Here is a 22,323-nt window from a genome sequence, read left to right on the forward strand (position 1 = left end):
CTTGTGTTGTTGTGGTTGAAGCTGAAGTAGTCGCCGACAGGCAGGACGTTGCAGCATATTATCTTGTGGGCAATACTTAGATTTTGTTTAAGGCGTCTTAGTTCTAAACTTTCTAGGCCCAGGATTGAAAGTCTAGTTTCATAGGGTATTCTATTTCAAGTGGAGGAGTGAAGGACTCTTCTGGTGAAGTATCTTTGGACATTTTCAAGGGTGTTAATGTCTGAGATGCGATATGGGTTCCAAACAGATGAGCTGTATTCGAGGATGGGTCTGGCAAAAGTTTTGTAAGCTCTGGTAAGTAGTGTGAGATTGCCAGAGCAGAAGCTACGTAGGATTAGGCTTACTACTCTTGAAGCCTTCTTGGCTATATAGACTTTTGATTATTTCTGGATTGCTGAGGTAATATTTGTCTGGAATGGACATGTCAGAGTCTTCTGACTTTGTGGAAACAGGAGCAGTCAGGATGAAAGCACCACTCATCCTAGTCTTGTCACTGATTAACTACAACTGTGATTGACACAATTACAATGCTATATTTTGGTCTGAAACCCAACAGAAAGGGGGGCAGGTAATTTATTTCCTTCACTCTTGGAGCTGCAAGTTAACAACCTTCTCTAGAGAGCTAGATCTTCACATAATGCATCCAAAAAAATCATAAATTTTAGTCATTTATGCCTCAAGTGAAAACTTTAGATTGATTTCTTCTACCTGTATGATCCTTTTGTTTGGTCCTTTATCTATCCATGATATTCTCAAGGGTTTTCTCCAGCACTAGGGTTCAAAAATATCAATATTTCTTTCATCCTTTCTCAAAGTCCAACTTTGCCTTCCATAGAGTGCCACAGGGAAAATCATTCAAATCTTTGTAGCTATAGAAAAATCCTGACACATTAATATTTTTTCCAAAGCTTTCATTTTTTGAAAAAAAAAGTTTTTATTTTTGTTAACTCCATATTCACACATATATTACTGCATATATCATATAAACATTTCCATAACATATGTTACTGGGTCTTTCTAGTCAATCTCTACTCTATTCAACATCTTTATCATATTGATGAAACGATCAACCTATATTCATATTTCTCTTTCTCACTCCCCTCCTACTTTAAACATAGAAACATAGAAGATTGACGGCAGAAAAAGACCTCATGTCCACCTAGTCTGCCCTTATACTATTTCTTTTATTATTATTATTATTATTATTATTATTATTATTATTATTAATTAGATTTGTATGCTGCCCCTCTCCGAAGACTTGGAGCGGCTCACAACAACAAAACAGTACAAATCCAATGACTAAAACAATTTAAAACCCTTAATATAAAAACAATCATACATCGCTGGCTGGGGAATTCTGGGAGTTGAAGTCCAAATATCTTCAAGTTGCCAAGGTTGGGAAACACTGCTATACATGTTGTTATTGTGTTTTGTTATATTTTCATTGACTTGTATTATTAGAGTTTGCAGATTATTTGCACTTTCAGCTACCAGAGTAGTGTCTTCAGTGTAGCACAATAGGTTCAAAATCTTCTTCTAATCCATGAGTTTCCTTCAATATATATTCTGCACATTCTCTTGAATAAATAAGGGAAGAGTACGCAGCTTTGTTTCACTCTTTTGCCAACCTTTGATCTTATCAACTAAGCAAATGTTATCTTGCAGCACCTGGCCAACATGCCAGGGTCTGCTGGAATTCCTGCCCTCTGGAATTATCTTCACCCAGAGATTCTACCAAGCTTCCAACCCTTGTACTGTTCATGAAAGAATTGAAGATTTGGTTGTATACCCAGCCTTGGAGATAGGATGATTGTAGAGACCCCTTTTTTTTGCCTTTGTGTTGATCTTATCTTGATTCCTTTTCTATACCGATCTGTTATTTTATACCTATATGTTTCTCTGTGTTTGCTTCTGTGTGTAATTTCTATGTTTTTCCTAATTGTAAGCTGCTCAAAGCAGTTTGGGAGTTGGCTAACGAAACAAATCAATAAACCTAGAGTCATTTCTGCTTTGCCCTGTTCTATTCATGCTTTACTTTCCTGATTAGTGTAGAGGTTTTGCCTTAAGTATTAGAAGAAGTAAAACAGAATCGATCACCGGAAACACAGGTAATTCAGCTATAAAGCTTAAACATTTTGGACACATAATACAAATACAAGAATCACTGGAGGGGAAATCATAACGTTTGGAAGATGTCAGAGGCAATTGAAAACAAGGCTCAGCTTGCAAGACCTCATCTGACGCATAATCCTGATGATTGCGTCTGACAGATCTCAAAAATTTAGGAGCAACTTGATTAGGAAAATTAGGACAAATAGCAAAATAAAATTTCTTTCATGTCCTGCTTGTAAGCTTCCCAAACATGTTTAGATGGAACAAAATATCTAATGGAGATAAGTGATATCCTCAGTGACAGTGACTGAATAAAAGGCAAAAGCACACAGAATTCCTAACTACCAAGCCTTCCCTTTGCTCCTATAACGTAAGATTAGATTGAGTTGGAGAGAGAAATGAGTTACCATAGTTCCCAAACATCAGGATTTCCCCCACAGTGATTCTTGTATTTGTATTATGGGTCTAAAATCCACCATCACATTTCCTGACTTCAATATTGTTTAATTTGGCTTCAAACTTTCAAGCCCTAATATCTACTGTAACATGAATTTGTACATTTATTGCTTTCACAAATTTCAGATTAATGTATTTCACTTGAGTGACTTTTATCCCAAGTCATTCAAATTAACCCCATCAAATTAATTTTCAAAGCTCTTTCTCTTCTTGCTAAATTAATTTATCTTTTAGTTATTATATTCACTTTTTGATTTTGAAGATTGAGTTTCTCTAGTTATTTATGAAAGTTTCCCCATTCCTGATTTATTTATTTATTTATTTATTTACTATTTATTAATTTTTTATGCTGCTTGTATCCCCTATAAGGTGACTCTGGCCAGCTTAGAAAATAAAAAATCAAAGTTCTGAAAGAAGATATGAAAGATCCAATCTAGGTCGGTCACTGGGAACAGAGGTTTTATCTTCCAAGCTTTCAGACTTGTGCTGGATCCCATCTTAAGGGAACCTCTCTCTAAGAGAATGTGTGCTGCACTCCTGTATGATTTCCCAGGCTTCAATCACTTCCCTGGCTGTTTTTTTGCCTGCTCATCCAACAATCTTATTAGCTGCAACATGGAATGTCTGTCCTTGTCATTGCGGGGCTACCAGTGAGTTGGGTGTCCTTGTCTGACCGCTCGCTTGTGTTCTTGCAGTCTGGTGGTTGGTTTCCTCCCCATCTGATCTAGATGGATTTGAAATGATCTTCCTACATGATAAGCTTCCCATCCACACGTCTATTCCATTCCAGAAAGCAGCAGTCTTTTTTGAAATGAGATATTTATTTATTTATTTATTTATTTATTTATTTATTTATTTATTTATTTATTTATTTATTTATTTATTTATTTATTTATTTATTTATTATTTAGATTTGTATGCCGCCCCTCTCCGCAGACTCGGGGCGGCTCACAACAAGATACGGCGAATCATAACAAATCCAAATAGCTTTAAAATATTTTAAAAGATTTAAAAGGAACCCCATTTACTAACAAACACACACACAAACATACCATGTATAAATTGAACATGCCCGGGGGAGGTGTCTCAGTTCCCCCATGCCTGACGGCAAAGGTGGGTTTCCCATATTTCCCTATTCAATTGAAATTGTAGCGACAGTGAAAATTCAGCAATAGGTCACATCAGTGTAGGAGGCCCAGAGATTACAGGATGTCCTCAACTTATAACCATTCAGTAAGTAAGCAACCATTCAATTCAGTTCAATCAGAATAGAGCTGAAAGGGATCTTGGAGGTCTTCTAGTCCAATCCCCTACTCAAGCAGGAGATCCTATACCAGTGATTGTGAACCTCATGCGCGATAGCACGTGTGCACGCTCTTTTGGCAACCGAGGAAAAAGGGGTTTGCCATTACTGTCCTATGATGTCTTACTTGGTTACGATATTTGTTAATGATGGAACTTCTGATCCCAATTGTGGAGGGCTACCTGTATATGATTTATGCAGCAAATATTTCTCATATGATTTCTTTCTGTATGCTTAATTTTTGCTTTTGTTCTAACTGGTGCAAAATAAATACCCAGCTACATTACATTATAATGGGTCCTCTTTCATAAATACATTACAACTTGTTTGGACTAGCTTGTTTGGACAACTCTGTTCTATAGCCCCTTTTGAAAAACGAAGGCTAAATACACTAGAATAGGGCTATTATACTTAGGTTGCAAAAATTCTGAAGCCACTAGATGTATGTAAGGAAAAGCTTGCCTACTATTCTCCCAAAATTATCATATCACCCAACTCTATTATTTTGTGATCTGTCTTTTCTTACAGAATGAAATCAAGGTGTTTTGTTACTGTTAGCAAGAAATGCCCCCCCCCTACCATTTAGGGAATCAAATGGTTATTTACAGCCAAGATCTAGTATCTTTAATTGAAGTACTGTCCGTTGTATAACAAAAAGCAGACTTGCCAAACCAGCCTTCTGAGTCTTTATCTTGGCTAAAAAACTGAGCCGGGGCAGCGCAGCAGGTAGAGTGCTGTACTGCAGGCCACTGAAGCTGATTTGTAGATCTGAAGGTCAGCGGTTCAAATCTCATCACCGGCTCAAGGTTGACTCAGCCTTCCATCCTTCGGAGGTGGGTAAAAGCTGTTTTGTTCTCATCAGCTAGCCATACCCTTATATATTAGATAGGTAGGTAGGTAGGTAGGTAGATAGATAGATAGATAGATAGATAGATAGATAGATAGATAGATAGATAGATAGATAGATAGATAGATGTGGGTAAAATGAGGACCCGAATTGTGGGGGCAATAGCCTTGCTCTGTTAAAAAAGTGCTATTGCTAACATGTTGTAAGCCGCCCTGAGTCTAAGGAGAAGGGCGGCATAAAAATCGAATAAAATAAATGAATGAATGAATGAATGAATGAATGAATGGTTTGATGTGACTTGAATATAATGTCCCAAGCTGAGATGGCATGGCAATAGTAGATGTGGCACTGCCAGAAAACTAGCCTAGTTTTGTATGAGAAACTTTCTCTAACTAAACAGAGTGAACGAAATGCATGGAGCAGACTTGAAACATCATGTATTTGGGGCTGGTTTCTATCAAGCAGCAAAGAAACACGTTTGAGACTCAGAATTCATTAAATAGTCACTCTAAAAGCTTGACAGCATTATTCTACAGCCACTGTATGATCGGGCAAGCTTCTGTGTGGAACATGTAACATGCATTAGTGCACACAGGAGCACATCTTTATACAACAGGACTTGAAATATTTAATTTCTTCCATTAGTAAATGTTTAAAATATTTAGCAATGTTTTTAGTTAACTGGATAGCAGATTTGTGAAGAATTATTATTTTACACGGAACAGCACATTTACAGGGTTAATGTTGGAAATGTGTCTTGTCTGAGATATAAAAAAGCCAATATATTGTAGTAAAGGCAGTACAGTCCTCAATTTATAACCATCCATTTAGTGACCATTCAAAGTTATAATACTGGGGGGAAAAGTGACTTATGATCATTTTTCACACTTGGCCACCAGTGCAGCATCTCTGTGGTCATGTGATTCAGAGGTTTGGCAGCTGACTCATAGAGAGCCGAGGTGGCGCAGCAGGTAGAGTGCTGTACTGCAGGCCATTAAAGCTGACAGTAGATCTGCAGGTCAGTGGTTCAAATCTCATCACTAGCTCAAGGTTGATTCCTTCCGAGGTGGGTAAAATGAGGACCCAGATTGCTGACTCTGTGAAAAAGTGCCATTGCTAACATGTTGTAAGCCGCCCTGAGTCTAAGGAGAAGGACGGCATTAAAAAAAAAATAAAATCCAAATAAATAAATAAATAAATAAATTTATGATGGTTACAGTCTCCTGGGATCACGTGATCACCGTTTGCGACCATTTGACAAGCAAAGTCAATGGGGAAGCCAGATTCTCTTAATAACTGTGATTACTAATTTAACAACTGCAGTGGGTCATTTACCAATTGTGACAAAAATGTCATAAAAATGGGCAACCCTCACTTATCAAATGTCTCACTTAACAACTGAAATTTTGGGTTCGATTGTGATCATAAGTCAAAGAATATCTGTACACCTACCTGATAAAATCACCACATCTCTCTTTTTTTGGAGAGCATAACATTAACTGACCAATAATATGAAATTAGCTTGCTAAAATTTCTTTGATCAGGTGATAGACTTGCTAACATCTCTACTTATATTCTGTACAATTGCTGAGTTCCATTTTTATTTTGAAGTCTATCTTGAAGCTTTAAAAAATGATCAGTATCCCTTTGCCAAGCCATTCGTGACAGGATGTAAATCTGAGACTTGGGTGGCCTTCATGCTTTCAGAACTGAAAAAGTGGCCATTATTTCTTGGGTATAGTATACTATGAATAATTTGATGCCTGTAACACCTAGCAGTGATTAATAACTCTCAGTCTGAAATCCCCATCTTGAGGTTGACTATGCAAATTGACTCTGCAAACTGTCATGGGGAAAGATCAGAAGCAACGTGAGAAAATATTATTTTACTGAGAGAGTAGTAGATCCTTGGAACAAACTTCCAGCAGACGTGGTTGGTAAATCCACAGTAACTTAATTTAAATATGCCTGGGATAAACATATATTCATCCTAAGATAAAATACTGGAAATAGTATATGGTCAGACTAGATGGACCATGAGGTCTTTTTCTGCCGTCAATCTTCTATGTTTCTATGTCATAACTGGAACACCTGCCTCAATTGCTGAAATTTTGGTGTGCGTCCCCATTCATTCTTTTTTTTTCTTTTGGGGAGTTATTTTGCCTGCAAAATCAGAGAACTTTAAACTTAGGAGGTGGGGTTAGGGTAACTCTAACCCTAACCCAGCACTGCCTTTGAAGCAGTGTTAACAACTGCCTGGACAGATGCCTGCAGTTTTCTTGTGAAGATTTCAGAAGTGGTTTGCCCTTATCTTCTTCCTAGTGCTGAGATAGATTGACAGGCCTAAGATAATCCAGCTGCTTTCATATTTAAGGCAGGACTGGAATTCCTGGTCTCCTACCTCAACCACTACATTATGTTGATTTACACACATAACAAATAAATATATACAGACAGATACACATTCACATAATACAGGGATGTCAAACTTGATTTTATTGAGGGCTGCACCAGGGTTGTATTTGACCTCAGGGGGGCTGGAGGGGATGAGTAAGGTGTAATGTTTGTTTTTGCCTGCAACGGCCTCTTGTAGCCCTCTGCCAGTGAAAATGTTTTTTACCGCAGGCCAGTCCTCCACTGTTTTCAGAGCATCTCTGCAGGCCAGATCTAAGCATCCCGCAGGCCTTGAGTTTGACACCCCTGATATATATAATACATTCTGTGAGTTTGTTCTGGTTTCTGGTAGAAGTTTAGTAATTACAAATAACTCTCACTAAATGCATCATTTCATGAATAAAGCAACTCCGTTTATTTCTCTGCTCTCCTGTACTTCAACACATTCCAGACATCACTCGGTCCGTTATCTCTCTCTTAGCCGCATTTCTCACATTCCTTTTCCTGCTTCACTTAGACAAGATTTATTTCCTAACTACATAGCTTTACAAAACAGCAGCACTGACTAAATACAACACAAAATACTTTGGCTTACTTTAGCGTGGCAAAAACACATCCATATTTATTTTCAGCAATGTTGAAACTCCACCCTTCTTCTCCACTAGCCCCCTGACGTGCCAAATACCTCCCTACAATATTTAACCCATTCCTCTCCTTAATATCTTCTTCCAGACCTTTGCTCTCTACGTTTCTGAATCCTTCTGAATTTAGGATTAACCCAGCGGGCGTCTGATTCTCCCTCTCTAGATCCTGAACTCATAGCCCCATCCTGTGGCTGGCCACTTGTTCTACTACCTGTAACCCCGGGGGCCCCACTACTTCATAAACACTATCTGAATCCGAGTGCTCAATATCTTCATCATCCTCCAACTGATCAGGAGTATGTACAACAGAGTTTAAAGTTGCTTTGTCTGTTTTTCTCTTCATGCAGAATTTTGCTCTCTTTGCAGCAACAATTTGCATTTATCTAAAAAGAGAAATCTTCCAGGCAGCCTGAAGACATAAGGGATCCCTAGAGCAATATTATTTATACATAGATAAACTGTTATTAGAACTAAGTACATCCCAAATTAATACTTGGAACAGTTGTTTTCATTCTGCAAAGTCTCTGTAATTCTCCGTCTTACCGTATTTAAATGTATGGTGCATGTGTTTGTGCATACACAGATGAAATTGTTACGCTTAATCATTCATCATTGTTACTCTTTCCATTCAGAAATTATTGGTTGGGGAGGGGGATCAGGAGAATATTTGACCCTGAACCAGTGTGTTTATTGTCTTAAGCAGCTGACAGTCACTGAAGCAAAAGAGCAACAGGAGCTGAAAACTTTGCTGCGCTGGCACCGTCTTATGGATGAAGTGCAGAATTCAGAAGGGGACCTGCAGGTTTTAAGGTATAGTTCAGGCTGCTTACTTTGGCTGTGTCTTTATAAGTTATATTTGTTGGCTTGTCTCGGTTAGCTATGCTATGAAACCTTTGACAATAACGAGCAGAGAATTGATGAAGCCAAGACACAGACTTAGTTAAATAAGTATTATTTACATATAAACAAAATATAAACAATCCAGAATAAGCACGTAGAAAATACAGAATAATACGCACTGAGCAATTACAAAGATTTAGCACAAAGCAAAATACAATATAGATAACAAGCACCGGAGCTAAAATACAATATAGATAAAGCACGAAGCTAAAATACAATACAGTGTTCCCTCGATTTTCGCGGGGGATGCGTTCCGAGACCGCCCGCGAAAATTGAATTTCCGCGAAGTAGAGTTGCGGAAGTAAATACACTATTTTTGGCTATGAACAGTATCACAAGCCATCCCTTAACACTTTAAACCCCTAAATTGCAATTTCCCATTCCTGTAACAATCATTTAGATTATTACTCACCATGTTTCTTTATTAAAGTTTATTTAAAAAAATATTTATTAAAGGTGGACAAAAGTTTGGTGATGACATATGATGTCATCGGGCAGGAAAAACCGTAGTATAGGGGGGGAAAACGCAAAGTATTTTTTAATTAATATTTTTGAAAAACCGTGGTATAGACTTTTCGCGAAGTTCGAACCTGCGAAAATCGAGGGAACACTGTATAGATAAAAGCACAAAGCTTATACAAGCATGAAGCTTGGTCACTACTCCCCCATCTCAGGCAAAAATAAAGTAAAGGAAATGACCGAGCAAAATAATAAGCTCAATAAGGAAGTGACGAAACAGCCTTGAATATTAACTCTTTAAGTACAAGTTTGGTAGTTTACAATATGCAGTTTACAATGGCAATCCCTAACAATCATGTACACTGTACTAACAATATTTATAAGTTATATTTGTCCAAATTATCAGATTAAATCATTGCATTCCCCCCCCCGCCCCCAAGGAAAATTTGAATGAGCCAAAGTGATGTAAGGATAGTGAAGACAAATTAAAGAACCCATGTCTGGAATGCAGTCCTGTGCAACTCAGTGAGATTTGTTTCTGACTATATATGTTTCGGCTGTAAGTTGCTACTGGAATCATAAAAAGAAACTTAACTATCTTAAATTTTGATTCCAGAAAAGAATAAAAGGTTTCCTTTCTCCCATTATTTATTTATTTGAACCACAAATTTCTGTTCTCCACAGTGGGTGGAACTATCATTCAGGATAGGCTGATCTTGTCCAATCAGCTGCAGGACTAAGTTTGTTAATTTGAATTTGTGGGCTCTGCCTTTTCCTGGAATCCCCAGTTATGACTCAGTCCTCAGACTGGATGGATGTGGCTTTATCTTATCCATCCCTGGTTGCTGCTGAGTTGTTGTTCCTCACTTCGCTCCAAAGGCTTTCTCTGCTAATTATGAGTGTTCCATGGCTACTCGATTATCATCGCTGGAGTGCTGGGAGGACTTCGGCTGTATTTGCTGCAGCTGTTGTCCATGCCGCCTATGACATCGAGCTGCACAAGGCCTGCCTCTTGCTCTGTCATGGGAGTCCAGGGCCGCCATCAGGAATTTTGGGGCCCCATACAGCCTAAGTGTCTGCCCCCCCACCACCATTTTAAAACTACTTTATTTTGCGACATACCAATTATGTATTAAATTTACCTTTAAAAAAAATTAAACCCTGCCACTACAACAAGGTACACTTGTTTGACAGATTAATAATATGTTAATAATGCAGAAAATATATTCAGGTGACATCAACATATTACATACATATAAATAAATAACCAGAACAGTGCAAATACACCAAATTAACAAAATATTATTAATTTTGCCATCAACAATATTAAAAGCAGCAATAAGATGGCACAAAGGATAAAGACAAAATACTCCTGCATCACACTAGAAAAATATTTGTTTTCACAATAATACCAAAAAATAACAGGTAACCAGAAGATAAATTATACGAAATAATGTTTAAAACTATAGTAAACTCCACCATAGGTGCAAAAAGCACAGTGCAAGAAAAAAGAAGAGAAAGAGGAGGGAAGAGCAAAAAAACCTTCCCTCTTCTTCTCATTAACCTCTCCACCTATCTCCTTATAGCATTTTCCAAAGTTTGCAAAATTTTAAAATTGTTTTATAAAAAAGAACATACCCTCATGTATCATCAAATCCACATTATGAAGCAAATGTGCAAAAAATCCAAGATTTTTTCTCAGACATGTACCTGCTATTGAGTTCCATAACTCAATATATTTAAGCTTTTAAATGTGTAATGTATAATGTCTCTTAACAAATAGCATGTCCATGGCTCTAAGAGCAACACCTTTTTTTCCTCTTTATTCTTTCTTCTTTTCCTAGGATGTTATCATATCTATTAAACATACGGTGAGATATTACTGTGTATGCATTTAATATAATTTAGAATGTGAAATTTAAAATAACAAACTCCCGCTTCAGATCTTCTCTGCACAAGTCTCAAAATATGATGTGGTTGTTTGTTTTTTGAAAATCCTTAATCCTTAGCTCTACACAGCTTCTCCTTTGCATATTCAAATCTTCCTATTTCCCAGAATGCTTGCTTCTCGAATCCAGGATGGTGTTTGCTTCTCGAATCTAAAATGGCGAGATGGCTCCAAAAAACATGTCAACTCCAAAGCAACACATCTTTTCCTCACACTTAGAAGGGAACAATTTCGAAAAAAACCTAACACCATAATCAAAATGTATACCAAATTAGCTCTGATCCAAACTTCATCTTTAACAGCTATGAAGCTCTTCAGGCAGAACAGAGAAAATTAGGCATTTTTGCTGACTTGTGCTCTTGCCTGCTCCCGATTGTAACAATTTTGCAACTGAATCCAATTAGCTTCCTTAGCACTCTCGCCGGGGCCCCCTCATTTTTCAATTTGGCCGGGCCCGTGACACCTGTACCGGTAATACTGCCCTATCGACGGCCCTGTGGGAGTCTAATGCTCCCATGTTTCACCTAAGGCAATTATCAACAAGAGGCTTCGGTTCTGTTTATTTCGGAGCAAAACAGAGATGTGCCATGCAGCTACCTGAGCGACTCTGTTACAGTTTGTCCATCATAATACGATTATACTTTCACATCAGCAGAAGCATCATTTGGACACAGGGTATTGCAGAGGATGCTCGATGAAGGCTCACGATGAGGGGCCCAGCTTGATCCCTTCCAAGGATAGACTGTGTGGGTATGTGCCCGTCCTGGATGATAGTTCCACCCACTATGGAGAAGGGGTGTTGGTATTACCCGATATGCCTCTTCTCGTAGGGTGCAACTATCATCCAGCCTCACCCAAGGTTCGCTGGGCACATCTGATTTCGCCCTGTCTGTGAGTACCTAAACTCCCTGAAGAGGCCACGTTGAGTCTATATTCATTGGCTTTGTCATAATTGGGGATTCCAGGAAAGACAGAGCCCTCAAATTCAAATTAGCAGACTCAGTCCTGCAGCTGATTGGATGAGATCAGCCCATCCTGGATGATAGTTCCACCCTAGTGAAGAGGTATATCAGGTAAGACCAACACCCCTTTTCTGCAGAGCCATCATAGAGAATATCAACTGAGAATATTAACATGTGGAAGACTTATTTAAAAAACATGTGTGTGTGTGTGTGTGTGAGTGTGTGTGTGTGTGTGTGTGTGTGTATGTGTGTGTAATTCACTGATTGGTTCTAAAACATACTGATTCTATTACTTTTGAATGCTGACCTGAAGCTGGATTTGTTTACCCGTGCTTATACTCCAAGTCCTAAAAGTATAAACTTTTCTATGAAATTGTTCAGAGAAATAAGTTAATTCATGGTTGGCTTTGCTTGTGTTTCATTATTCTATGGAATGACTCCAGCCTTCCAATAGCATGCATAGTTATGCATGGAATTCAGATTGGAGTATACTGCTATTCATGTATTTATGTGTAATGCTTCACATAAGGTTGCAGCCCAAATCTCTAGTCTAGACAATTGTGTATAGGAAGTCCCTGTGCAGAGTAGGGCTTTATTCTAAAACAGTATATCCGCTGAAATTCATTCCGCATTGGTTTTCGAACTACCCGTTTGAAAACCAAACTTTTCATACAAGGATTGTGTGCAAGGAATTCATTATCAACTTCTCCCCATGTTGGAACCTAAGTGCTAGGTCTCTTCTGCCTTTAAGATTCAAAGGTGAAAATCTGTTTTTGTCTAGCATAGGGCTACATTTAGAGAGCGCAGCATGATCAAAGGTGGGCTCCTCCTGGTTTGGATTGGTTCTCCTGAATCGGTAGCAAGCTTTTGGTGACATTACAGTGATGTTACAGGAACCTGTTTGATCTGTGCCAATCCGTGGGCACCGCATATCTTTTTTGTTTGAGTTTTTTTCTGATGTTTTGAATTTTTTTGGATTTATTTTCTTCTGTGCATGAATTTCTGGCACTGTACATGTGTCGCCATCTTGTTTTTTGCTTTTTTTAATTAAAAAATTGATTTATTTTTTTTGGCACTGCACATGCATGCGCAAAGCATGCCCACGCCCATGAGGCACGCCCATGTGGTGTGGAAGGAAGCAAACCGGCAGTGAAATAAGTTAGAACCTACACCTGAGCATGACCATAGTAATAGTAATAGTAATAATAATAATAATAATAATAATAATAATAATAATAATAATTTGTTAGACTTGTATGCCGCCCCTCTCCGAAAACCTGGGGCGGCTCACAACAGCAATAAAACCTGTTATCTTAAAAAACAATCAATACTGTACATTCATAACCACACATAATTCTTAATGGTCAGAGAAGGGGATACATTAGTTACCCCGTGCCTGGCGACATAGATAGGTCTTCAGGTTCTTGCGGAAGGTGAGGAGGGTGGGGGCAGTTCGAATCTCCGGGGGAAGTTGATTCCAGAGGGCTGGGGCCGCCACAGAGAAGACTCTTCTCCTAGGCTCCGCCAGACAACATTGTTTAGTCGAAGGGACCCGGAGAAGGCCAACTCTGTGGAACCTAATCGGCTGCTGGGATTCATGCGGCAGAAGGCGATCCCGTAGGTATTCTGCTCTGAAGCCATGTAGGGCTTTAAAGGTCATCATCAACACCAAAAATTATGGACACTTTTTCACCGGAGCATCCCAAAGGTGCTTTTTCAAGAGGCAACTAGCCTTTTTTGTTTTTCTTTGAAGGTGTTCCAATTCTCATGCAAAAAGCTGCTTCAGCTCTGAAGAAGCTTCTTGAATGAGAAGCGAAATGTCTTCAAAGAAAAAAGAATCAAGAAAAGGCATGAATAAGCTCATCAGCATGCCTACTCTCCTTGTCTCTCCGTAGACTCGGGGCGGTTCACAACAATAATAACACAATATATGACAAATGTAATAATTAAAAGTCATTAAAAACCCCTTATTAAAAAGAAAACATACATACCATTCATAAACTGTATAGGCCCAAGGGAGAAGTCTCAGTTCCCCCATGCCTGGCGGCAGAGGTGGGTTTTAAGAAGTTTACAAAAGACAAGGAGGGTGGGGGCAGTTCTAATCTCCGGGGGGAGCTGGTTCCAGAGGGTCGGGGCTGCGACAGAGAAGGCTCTTCCCCTGGGTCCCGCCAGCTGATATTGTTTAGTTGACAGGTCCCGGAGAAGGCCAACTCTGTGGGATTCGTGCCGCAGAAGGCGGTCTCGGAGATATTCTGGCCCGATGCCATGAAGGGCTTCATGTTAGCTGTTCAAGCATTATGGATGCTCCTGAAAGCATAAATCTCAAGTCCAGCAAGAAATAGTGAAGCTGGGTTTATAATTATAATAGAAAGGAGATTGATGTACAGGACATGCATCATATTTTTAGGCCAAGCCTACATCTAGCTAGTTATATCCTGTGAAGAGGAGAACCTAAGACTATATGCTTTGTGCAAGTGCAAAGGTTGAAGGAAGTCACCCACACTGACTGAGGAATTCTGGGAGTTGAAATCATTAAATTTGTTGATATTGAGAAGCTCCATCCTAGACTATCATCAGGCAGAGTGATAGTGAATAAGAGGGGGGAATAAGGGGCACAGGTTTATCCTTAACCTTCTATCTATCCTGTACAAAGCAGTGTTATCAATAGATCATAAGGCACTGAACAGCCTGTGATGTTGGATTCACACCTCCAACATGTCTAGCTACCCTTCCCATTTAAATAAGCAAATTCAATTCTTATATTTCCAACAGTGCCATTTGATAATAGATGTGGATACAAGAGGCTGCCTTATCATTATCCTCCATACAGTTGCTGATTGACAAAGTGATTGGTGGTGGTTGCTTTCGTTACAGTGTCTACAGGTTTGTGTGTGTGTATGGATTGTTGGGATAGAGGCCTAACTCTGGAAGATGGACAGCCAAATGCTTCAGTTTGGATTTCTGAATAGAATTGGACCTTGTAAGTTTCTGTACCCTTTCAATTCAATTCCGTTTTAATTTTTTTGAGAAATAAGATGAAACACATAAATATACATAGGAGATTCCCTTACAGAGTGTAACCTGCCATTGATGGCAGCTATTTAAATAAGTTCAATTGTAATAGCATTTTTCAACTATTAAAACTTGTGATATATTGCCATATAAATATCAAAAGATATAACATAAAACCAACATTCAGCCGTTATTTATGCTGGAAACTGTACAGAAAGAAGAAATAAAGTAGATAAAGGGATTGGAGCAGCTCCCAGTATCAAAAGACAACGAGATAAGCTAAAATAACTTGGTGTAATTTATTGGCTAATAAATGTAATGTACTGCTGCTGGTTTTTTGTTTGCAAAAACAGTGAGTGATGTATTTGTCAGAAGGTTGCAAAAGGTGACCCCATGAACTGGAACGCTACAACTGTCATATATACACACCAGTTGCCAAGTGCCTGAATTTTGATCACCTGACCATGGGGATGCCTAATAGTCATTTGAAAAATGATCATGTTATTTTTTTCAATGCTTTTGTAACTTTGAAGTTGTAATACATTGAGGACTACTGGTATAGAAACCAGCTTTCATGAGAACGTATATAAATGCTTCACTGTAGCATGTTATCATTTGAACTGAAACAGAATAAGGTGTGTGTGTTTAAATCTACCGTGTTTCCCCCAAAATAAGACACTGTCTTATATTAATTTTTGCTCCAAAAGTTGTGCTACGTCTTATTTTCGGGGGGTGCCTTATATTTCTCAAATAAGACAAATTCACAGGAAGAAAAGCTGACACCCCCAAAGAAAGTGTGCCGTACACTGATTACGGTACGGTACCTGTCAGTATGGCACCCACACACACAAACGACGGCACTTATATGGTACAACAGTATACTTCTGCTATTGCAGCTTCTGGCCACCAGAGGAACTACAGTCTACGCACTGTAGTGGAGACTGTAATGGCAGTGAGACAGCAGCAGACTGTGTCTGCTGTACTGGACGGTACAAAGCGATGGAAGGGGCCAGCAGGGGACACCACATTATTACGGTACCGCTATGAACAGCTTTGAATGGTACCGTATGTTTTTCCACCGTACCATATGTAAACTTGACTATGCCTTATTTATGGGGGGGGTGCCTTATATTAGCAAATTCTGCAAAACCTTTGACATGCCTTACTTTCGGGGTACGTCTTATTTTCGGGGAAACAGGGTATGTTGTAAACAGAATCATTTAATGATATGGCTAGTATAAAAATTCTGTACATGAATGCATTTCTGGCAGAGCTACAGGGAGTGATAATTAATCGATGAAGAATCTAATCAATCAGAACTGGTAGAGGATATTGCAGACCTCCTGAATGAAAATTTGGAGACCAAAACATAGTATGTCATTGTTTTTTAAAGGAAGAAATTAATGAAATGGAAGAAAAATGAGGAGAAACCTGGCACATTTAAAACATGGTAGACATAGACACAATAAGACGTTTTTACTTGATAGGTATGGCCTTGTGAGCTGCTAAAGTGAAGTCTGGATAAAAGCAATCAAAATGTCTGCCTGTTTTGTTTTTTTTCTTTTCTAGAATGTTTCCATCTCTTCTCATTTCCCTTTGATATGATGTGACAATCCTGTCTGTATAATATATCTTAGCAGGATGCCACACGATATGATATAATGTCTGAGAAAAGAGAAGTAGCTTCACACCAGCTTAACCTGGGCTATCAGTTCAGTGTCAGCTGTTTATTTAGCCATGCATGCAATATTGCAATAGAAAATTGTATGGTTGCACTACTTTTCCACGAAGAGAGTTTCATTGAACAGAAGTTTCAGAACTGAGTCTGTGAATCAGATATTCAGACTAGAATAGAATAGAATTCTTTATTGACCAAGTGTGATTGTAAACACAAGGAATTTGTCTTTGATGCATATGCTCTCAGTATACATATAATATACATTTGTCAAGAATCATGTGGTCAACACTTAAGGCTTGTGGTGGGATATATAAATAATAATAATAATAATAATAATAATAATAATAATAATAATAATAATAATAATAATAATAATATTTTCCCCAGAGGTTTTAAAACCAAGTCTGTGAATCAGATATTTAAAAAAAATATTTTTATTGATTTTTATGTTTTCCACATCTTAATATTTCTAAACAGATCCACATCTGTATTATATACTGTACCTTAATATTAATACTTATATAACTTGTACATCACTTGTTCTTATTGTCAAATCTTACATTCCCATCCTTCTTGTCATTCTTTTCTTTATCCATTCATACCATTTAGTCCATGTATTATAATATTCAGAGTCCTTTTCTCTGAATCAGAAATTATGCCGTTCCTGTTTATAATCAGGTGTTTTGATAATTAAACTTTATGAAATAATAAATATATTTCTGTCACTTCATCCAAAATGATGTTACTGTTTTTTACCCTTTCAGGCCAAACAAAGAGAAAACAGGCAAAGTGACTGAATCTGGTTCTTCTGTAGTCAAACATGGCCTCAATGCCGAAAAAGTCTTCATGCAGGTTCACTACCTAAAGGTCAGAATGCTTAATGCTCTTATTGGAAACTAAATGTTTTATGAACAGAAATGCAATATGCCAATATTAGGATAGAAAAGAATAGAATAGATTTAGTTATTTTAACATTAGATTTGTCATACGCTGTTTTATTAGTGTTGTTAGCCGACCCGAGTCTATGGAGAGGGGGCATACAAATCAAATCAAATAAATAAATAAATAAATAAATAAATAAATAAATAAATAAGATTAGAATAGAATAGAATAGAATAGAATAGAATAGCAGAGTTGGAAGGGACCTTGGAGGTCTTCTAGTCCAACCTACTGCTTAGGCAAGAAATCCTACTCCACTTCAGAAAAATGGTTATCCAACATATTCTTTAAAATTTCCAGTGTTGAAGCAATTCACAACTTCTGGAGGTAAGCCTTTCCACTGATTAATTGTTCTAACTGTTAGGAAATTTCTCCTTGATTAGTTTCCAGCCATTGCTTCGTGTCCTACTCTCAGGTTGTTTGGAGAATAATTTGACTCCCTGTTCTTTATGGCAACCCCTTGAAATATTGAAACACTGCTATCATGCCTCCCGCAATCCTTCTTTTTGTTAAACTAGACATACCCAGTTCTTACAACTGTTCTTCATATGTTTTAGCGTCTAATCCACTAATCATCTTTGTTGCTCCTCTCTGCACTCTTTCTAAATCTCAACATCCTTTTTGCATTGTGGTGACTAAAACTGAATGCAATATTCCAAGTGTGGCCTTACCAAGGCATTATAAAGTTCACTTCACCTGATCTTGATTCTATTTGTCTGTTAATGCAGCCTAGAACTGTGTTGCCTTTTTTGGCAGCTGATGCACACTGCTGGCTCATATTTAAATGGTTGTCCACTAGGACTCCAATATCCCCCTCACCTGTGCATTTTGTTTTTGTTGCCTAAATGTAGAACCTTACTTTTTTCACATTGAATTTCATTTTCTTTGATAGCACCTAATGTTCAAGTCTGTCAAGATCCTTCTGTATCTTGAACTTATCTTCTGGAGAGTTGGTTATTATGTCACTATAAACCCAGTGGAATCATCGTGCCCTATTCTAATAAATCATTGTAAATCCAGTGGAATCTTCTTACCCTACTCTAATTTATATTACTGTGAACCCAGTGAAATAATCATGCCCTATTCTTTAAAAAAAAAGGAAAAAAGAACCATACTGTGAGCCCAATAAGCTCCTCATTGCCTACACTAATTCTGATGACATCAATATTTGGGAACTTGGCAACTGACATGCATATATGATATTTGCAGCATCCCAGGTTCATGTGATTGCAAAGTCAATATCGAAACCAGATTCACTTAACAACCACCATGTTCGGTGATGGAAATCTGGTCCCAATTGTGATCATAAGCCAAGGATTGCCTGCATAATTATCTAAATGTTCTTGATAAGAATAATTCAGAACTATTTCACAGATTGTTTTTGTTAACCAGTTAGCAATAAACAGTCTAAAATCCAAAACAATAACAAAAAATTAAAGAAATCAGAAATGACAGAGTGTAAAGTTCCATTGTCATAATTTATTGGCCAGATGAGGTCCAGGTAGATACCATGTAAGATATTGTTATGGTAGTCATTTTGCTAACTTCAGGGCAGATCTGAAACTGAGAACTGTCCTGTTTCTTCTAGGGCTATTTCTTACTTCGGACCTTCACAGAAAAAATTGGAGAAGCTGCATATTTTGCTTTTTTATGGAAATACGTGCATGCATTCCATGGACAACTGATACTCTCTCAGGTATTTCTGCACTTTTTCTTGCTGAAGGCATATCAAAAAGTTTTTTTGGAAAGGTCTTATTACAATATCTTATTAATCTCTGATGTCATTCATGGAAATGGACTAAGGCAGTGATGGCGAACCTATGGCACGGGTGCCACAGGTGGCACGCGGAGCCATATCTGCTGGCACATGAGCTGTTGCCCTAGCTCAGCTCCAATGTGCATGTGTGTGACAGCCAGCTGATTTTTGGCTCGGACAGAGGATCTGGGAGGGCGTTTTTAGCTTCCAGAGAGCCTCCAGGGGCATCAGGGAGGGCGTTTTTACCCTCCCCTGGCTCCAGGGAAGCCTTTGGAGCTTGTGGAGGGCAAAACATGAGCCTACTGGGCCCACAAGAAGTTGGAAAACAGGTCATTTCTGGCTTCCAGAGAGCTTCCTGGGGACGGGGGAAGCTGTTTTTCGTCCTCCCCAGGCATTTATTCATTCATTCATTCATTCATTCATTCATTCATTCATTCATTCATTCATTGGATTTGTATGCCGCCCCTTTCCGTGGAGTCATAGAATTATGGGTGTGGGCACTTGCGCATGCACAATAGCACGTGCCCACGTTCTTTTGGCACTCGAGGGAAAAAAGGTTCGCCATCACTGGACTAAGATATACATTTTGGAATTTCAGTTTCTATCTCCCACATACTGATTCTTATATTTGGTAAGTCCTCAACTTAAATAAAGTAAGTCAAGGACTATCTGTATAAACAGGTAGCAAACCCCATGCTTAATAGCAGTGATGATGTTATCTAGTTGGGTAATGATATGTCTGCCAGCAAACAACCAAACTCATAGAGCACCAAGATTTCCATTGTGTGCAGTTATTCTGTCCTACTTGTTACTAGATTTTTTTTTTTGGTAGGTAAGTTTAAGATTTCTCCCTAGAGAAAAGAATTGGAGACCTACAAATCAAAGTACACATGATCACTTGAAACTTACAATGAAGTAGTAAAAGCCTACTTTGGAATTACCCAACAATGTTTGTGAATATGGCTTGCTCAGTATTATAGTGACAATAATGCTTAGTTTAATTTATGCCTCAGCCATAAATATATTTTCTTAACAGTAAATCTTGAAGAGTTAAAGTTGCCAAATAAGATTCAATTGCATATAAGAAAGGTTTAATACGCCAATCTAACTATCTACCAGCTAACACCATGCATTATTTCTGTTATGTGAACGGTACTGAAGAGCTAAGAGATTTCAATTTGTTTCACTTAGCTCTGCTAGCCTGATATTAAATCAATTTGGTTAGCAAATTACATAAATATTGCAAAACATTGGAGGATCTCAGCTCATAAGGCTATTAGTCATTGTACTAAGATCATGTTACAATGGAGATGCTAATCCGCTGGTCATTTTCTTTTTGCCTAGCAGCCTGCTGTGAAATCTGGTTTATAAATTCCCCAGCTGCTTTCTCACCATATGAAACATTTCATTCTTGCTCTTATCGTAGAGGCAAATGTTTACAAAATAGATTTTAAAGCTAATATCAAATAATTTACTTTTTAGTTATTTAGATGTGGTAAGAATATTTTCTTACTCAAGATTCTGCAATTCGGCCTTCTCCCTGATAGGAAATTGGACTTGCGGCATATGGTTTTAAAGTCCCAGATCCCACATGTTCATGTCATAACAAACAATGGAACAAAATCTCGTAAGAGTGAGGAAAGCAATACTGTACAGTGTTCCCTCGATTTTCACGAGTTCAAACTTCGCAGAAAGTCTATACCACGGTTTTTCAAAAATATTAATTAAAAAATACTTTGCGGGTTTTTTCCCTATACCACGGTTTTTCCCACCCGATGACGTCATATGTCATCACCAAACTTTCATCTGCCTTTAATAAATATTTTTTAAAATAAACTTTAATAAATAAACATGGTGAGTAATAATCTGAATGGTTGCTAAGGGAATGGAAAATTGCAATTTAGGGGTTTAAAGTGTTAAGGGAAGGCTTGTGATACTGTTCATAGCCAAAAATAGTGTATTTACTTCCGCATCTCTACTTCGCGGAAATTCAACTTTCGCGGGCTGTCTCGGAACGCATCGCCCGCGAAAATCGAGAGAACACTGTACTTAAACAATTTATTAACAATTCCCTACACTGTATTTCCCTATCTTTCATCGTAACAGTCATCTAATTGTACTCCAAAAGGTTGCAAGCTAAGCTTTGATTCAAGGTGTTTTCAGACAATATGTTTACACAGACTTAGGTTTTTGTTTAGGTGTAATGTTCTAGAGAGACTGCAAATTTTTTTTCATTCACCCTGAGATATGTTCCCTTCTATTTCAAGATGAGATTAGGGACAGGTATCCATTTTATGCCCCCCAGCAGCACTTTTAATAATACTATTTTTGGCAGCTAGGCAGTGCAAAGGGTGGGGCAGTTACATCACACAAACGGACAAGTTTGTTTTTGTTTTATTTTTTAGTTAAAGTGCACTATGCCTATACTAATAAGTCGGCAGGAATCCGTGTCAGGGTTTTCAGTGATTGGCAATTAGATTTGAATTTATTCGTCCTTTGCACTTTAGAGCAAGAAGAATTATATGAAATCTTCTGCAAGTCACAGGGTTCATATCTATATAGGGGTACAATTTTAGCCAAATATGAATAAATAAAACTATTGCAATGTTTTAGTGTTTTTTTAAAAAATCAGGTTGAATTCCTACCAGTTAAGAGCATGAAGATGACAGTATAATAACTAAAGAATAAATAATTGTCGCATTCTGAATACTAGTCTTGTTTCTAGCAGCATTTGTAATATTTTTCCTAGATTTGAGCCACAGGTGCAAGGAAATGACTTCACATGTGAAGCATTAATCAGTTTGCTTTTCTCCCTTCATTTTGACTGCAAGCTTAGTTATATTTTTAATAGTAGTTTTGTTTATTTTAGTTGAGTAGAAAGTAAGTCTGGAACTTAAGGAAGGGATTTTTTTT

At 37.9% G+C, this 22,323-nt stretch overlaps 1 protein-coding gene across 1 annotated transcript in view; it reads left to right on the forward strand.

Moving 5' to 3' along the window:
* Positions 1 to 22,323, forward strand: part of AOPEP (aminopeptidase O (putative)) — a 259,513-nt gene that overhangs the window by 86,620 nt on the left and 150,570 nt on the right. Inside the window, exons 7-9 of the mRNA XM_070742785.1 lie at positions 8,460 to 8,566; positions 17,480 to 17,582; positions 19,243 to 19,350. Of these exons, the coding sequence (XP_070598886.1) occupies positions 8,460 to 8,566; positions 17,480 to 17,582; positions 19,243 to 19,350 (318 nt within the window). The remainder of the gene's footprint in view (positions 1 to 8,459; positions 8,567 to 17,479; positions 17,583 to 19,242; positions 19,351 to 22,323) is intronic.

The sequence above is a fragment of the Erythrolamprus reginae genome, chromosome 2, assembly GCF_031021105.1.
Source record: "Erythrolamprus reginae isolate rEryReg1 chromosome 2, rEryReg1.hap1, whole genome shotgun sequence".
Lineage (NCBI taxonomy): Eukaryota > Metazoa > Chordata > Lepidosauria > Squamata > Dipsadidae > Erythrolamprus > Erythrolamprus reginae.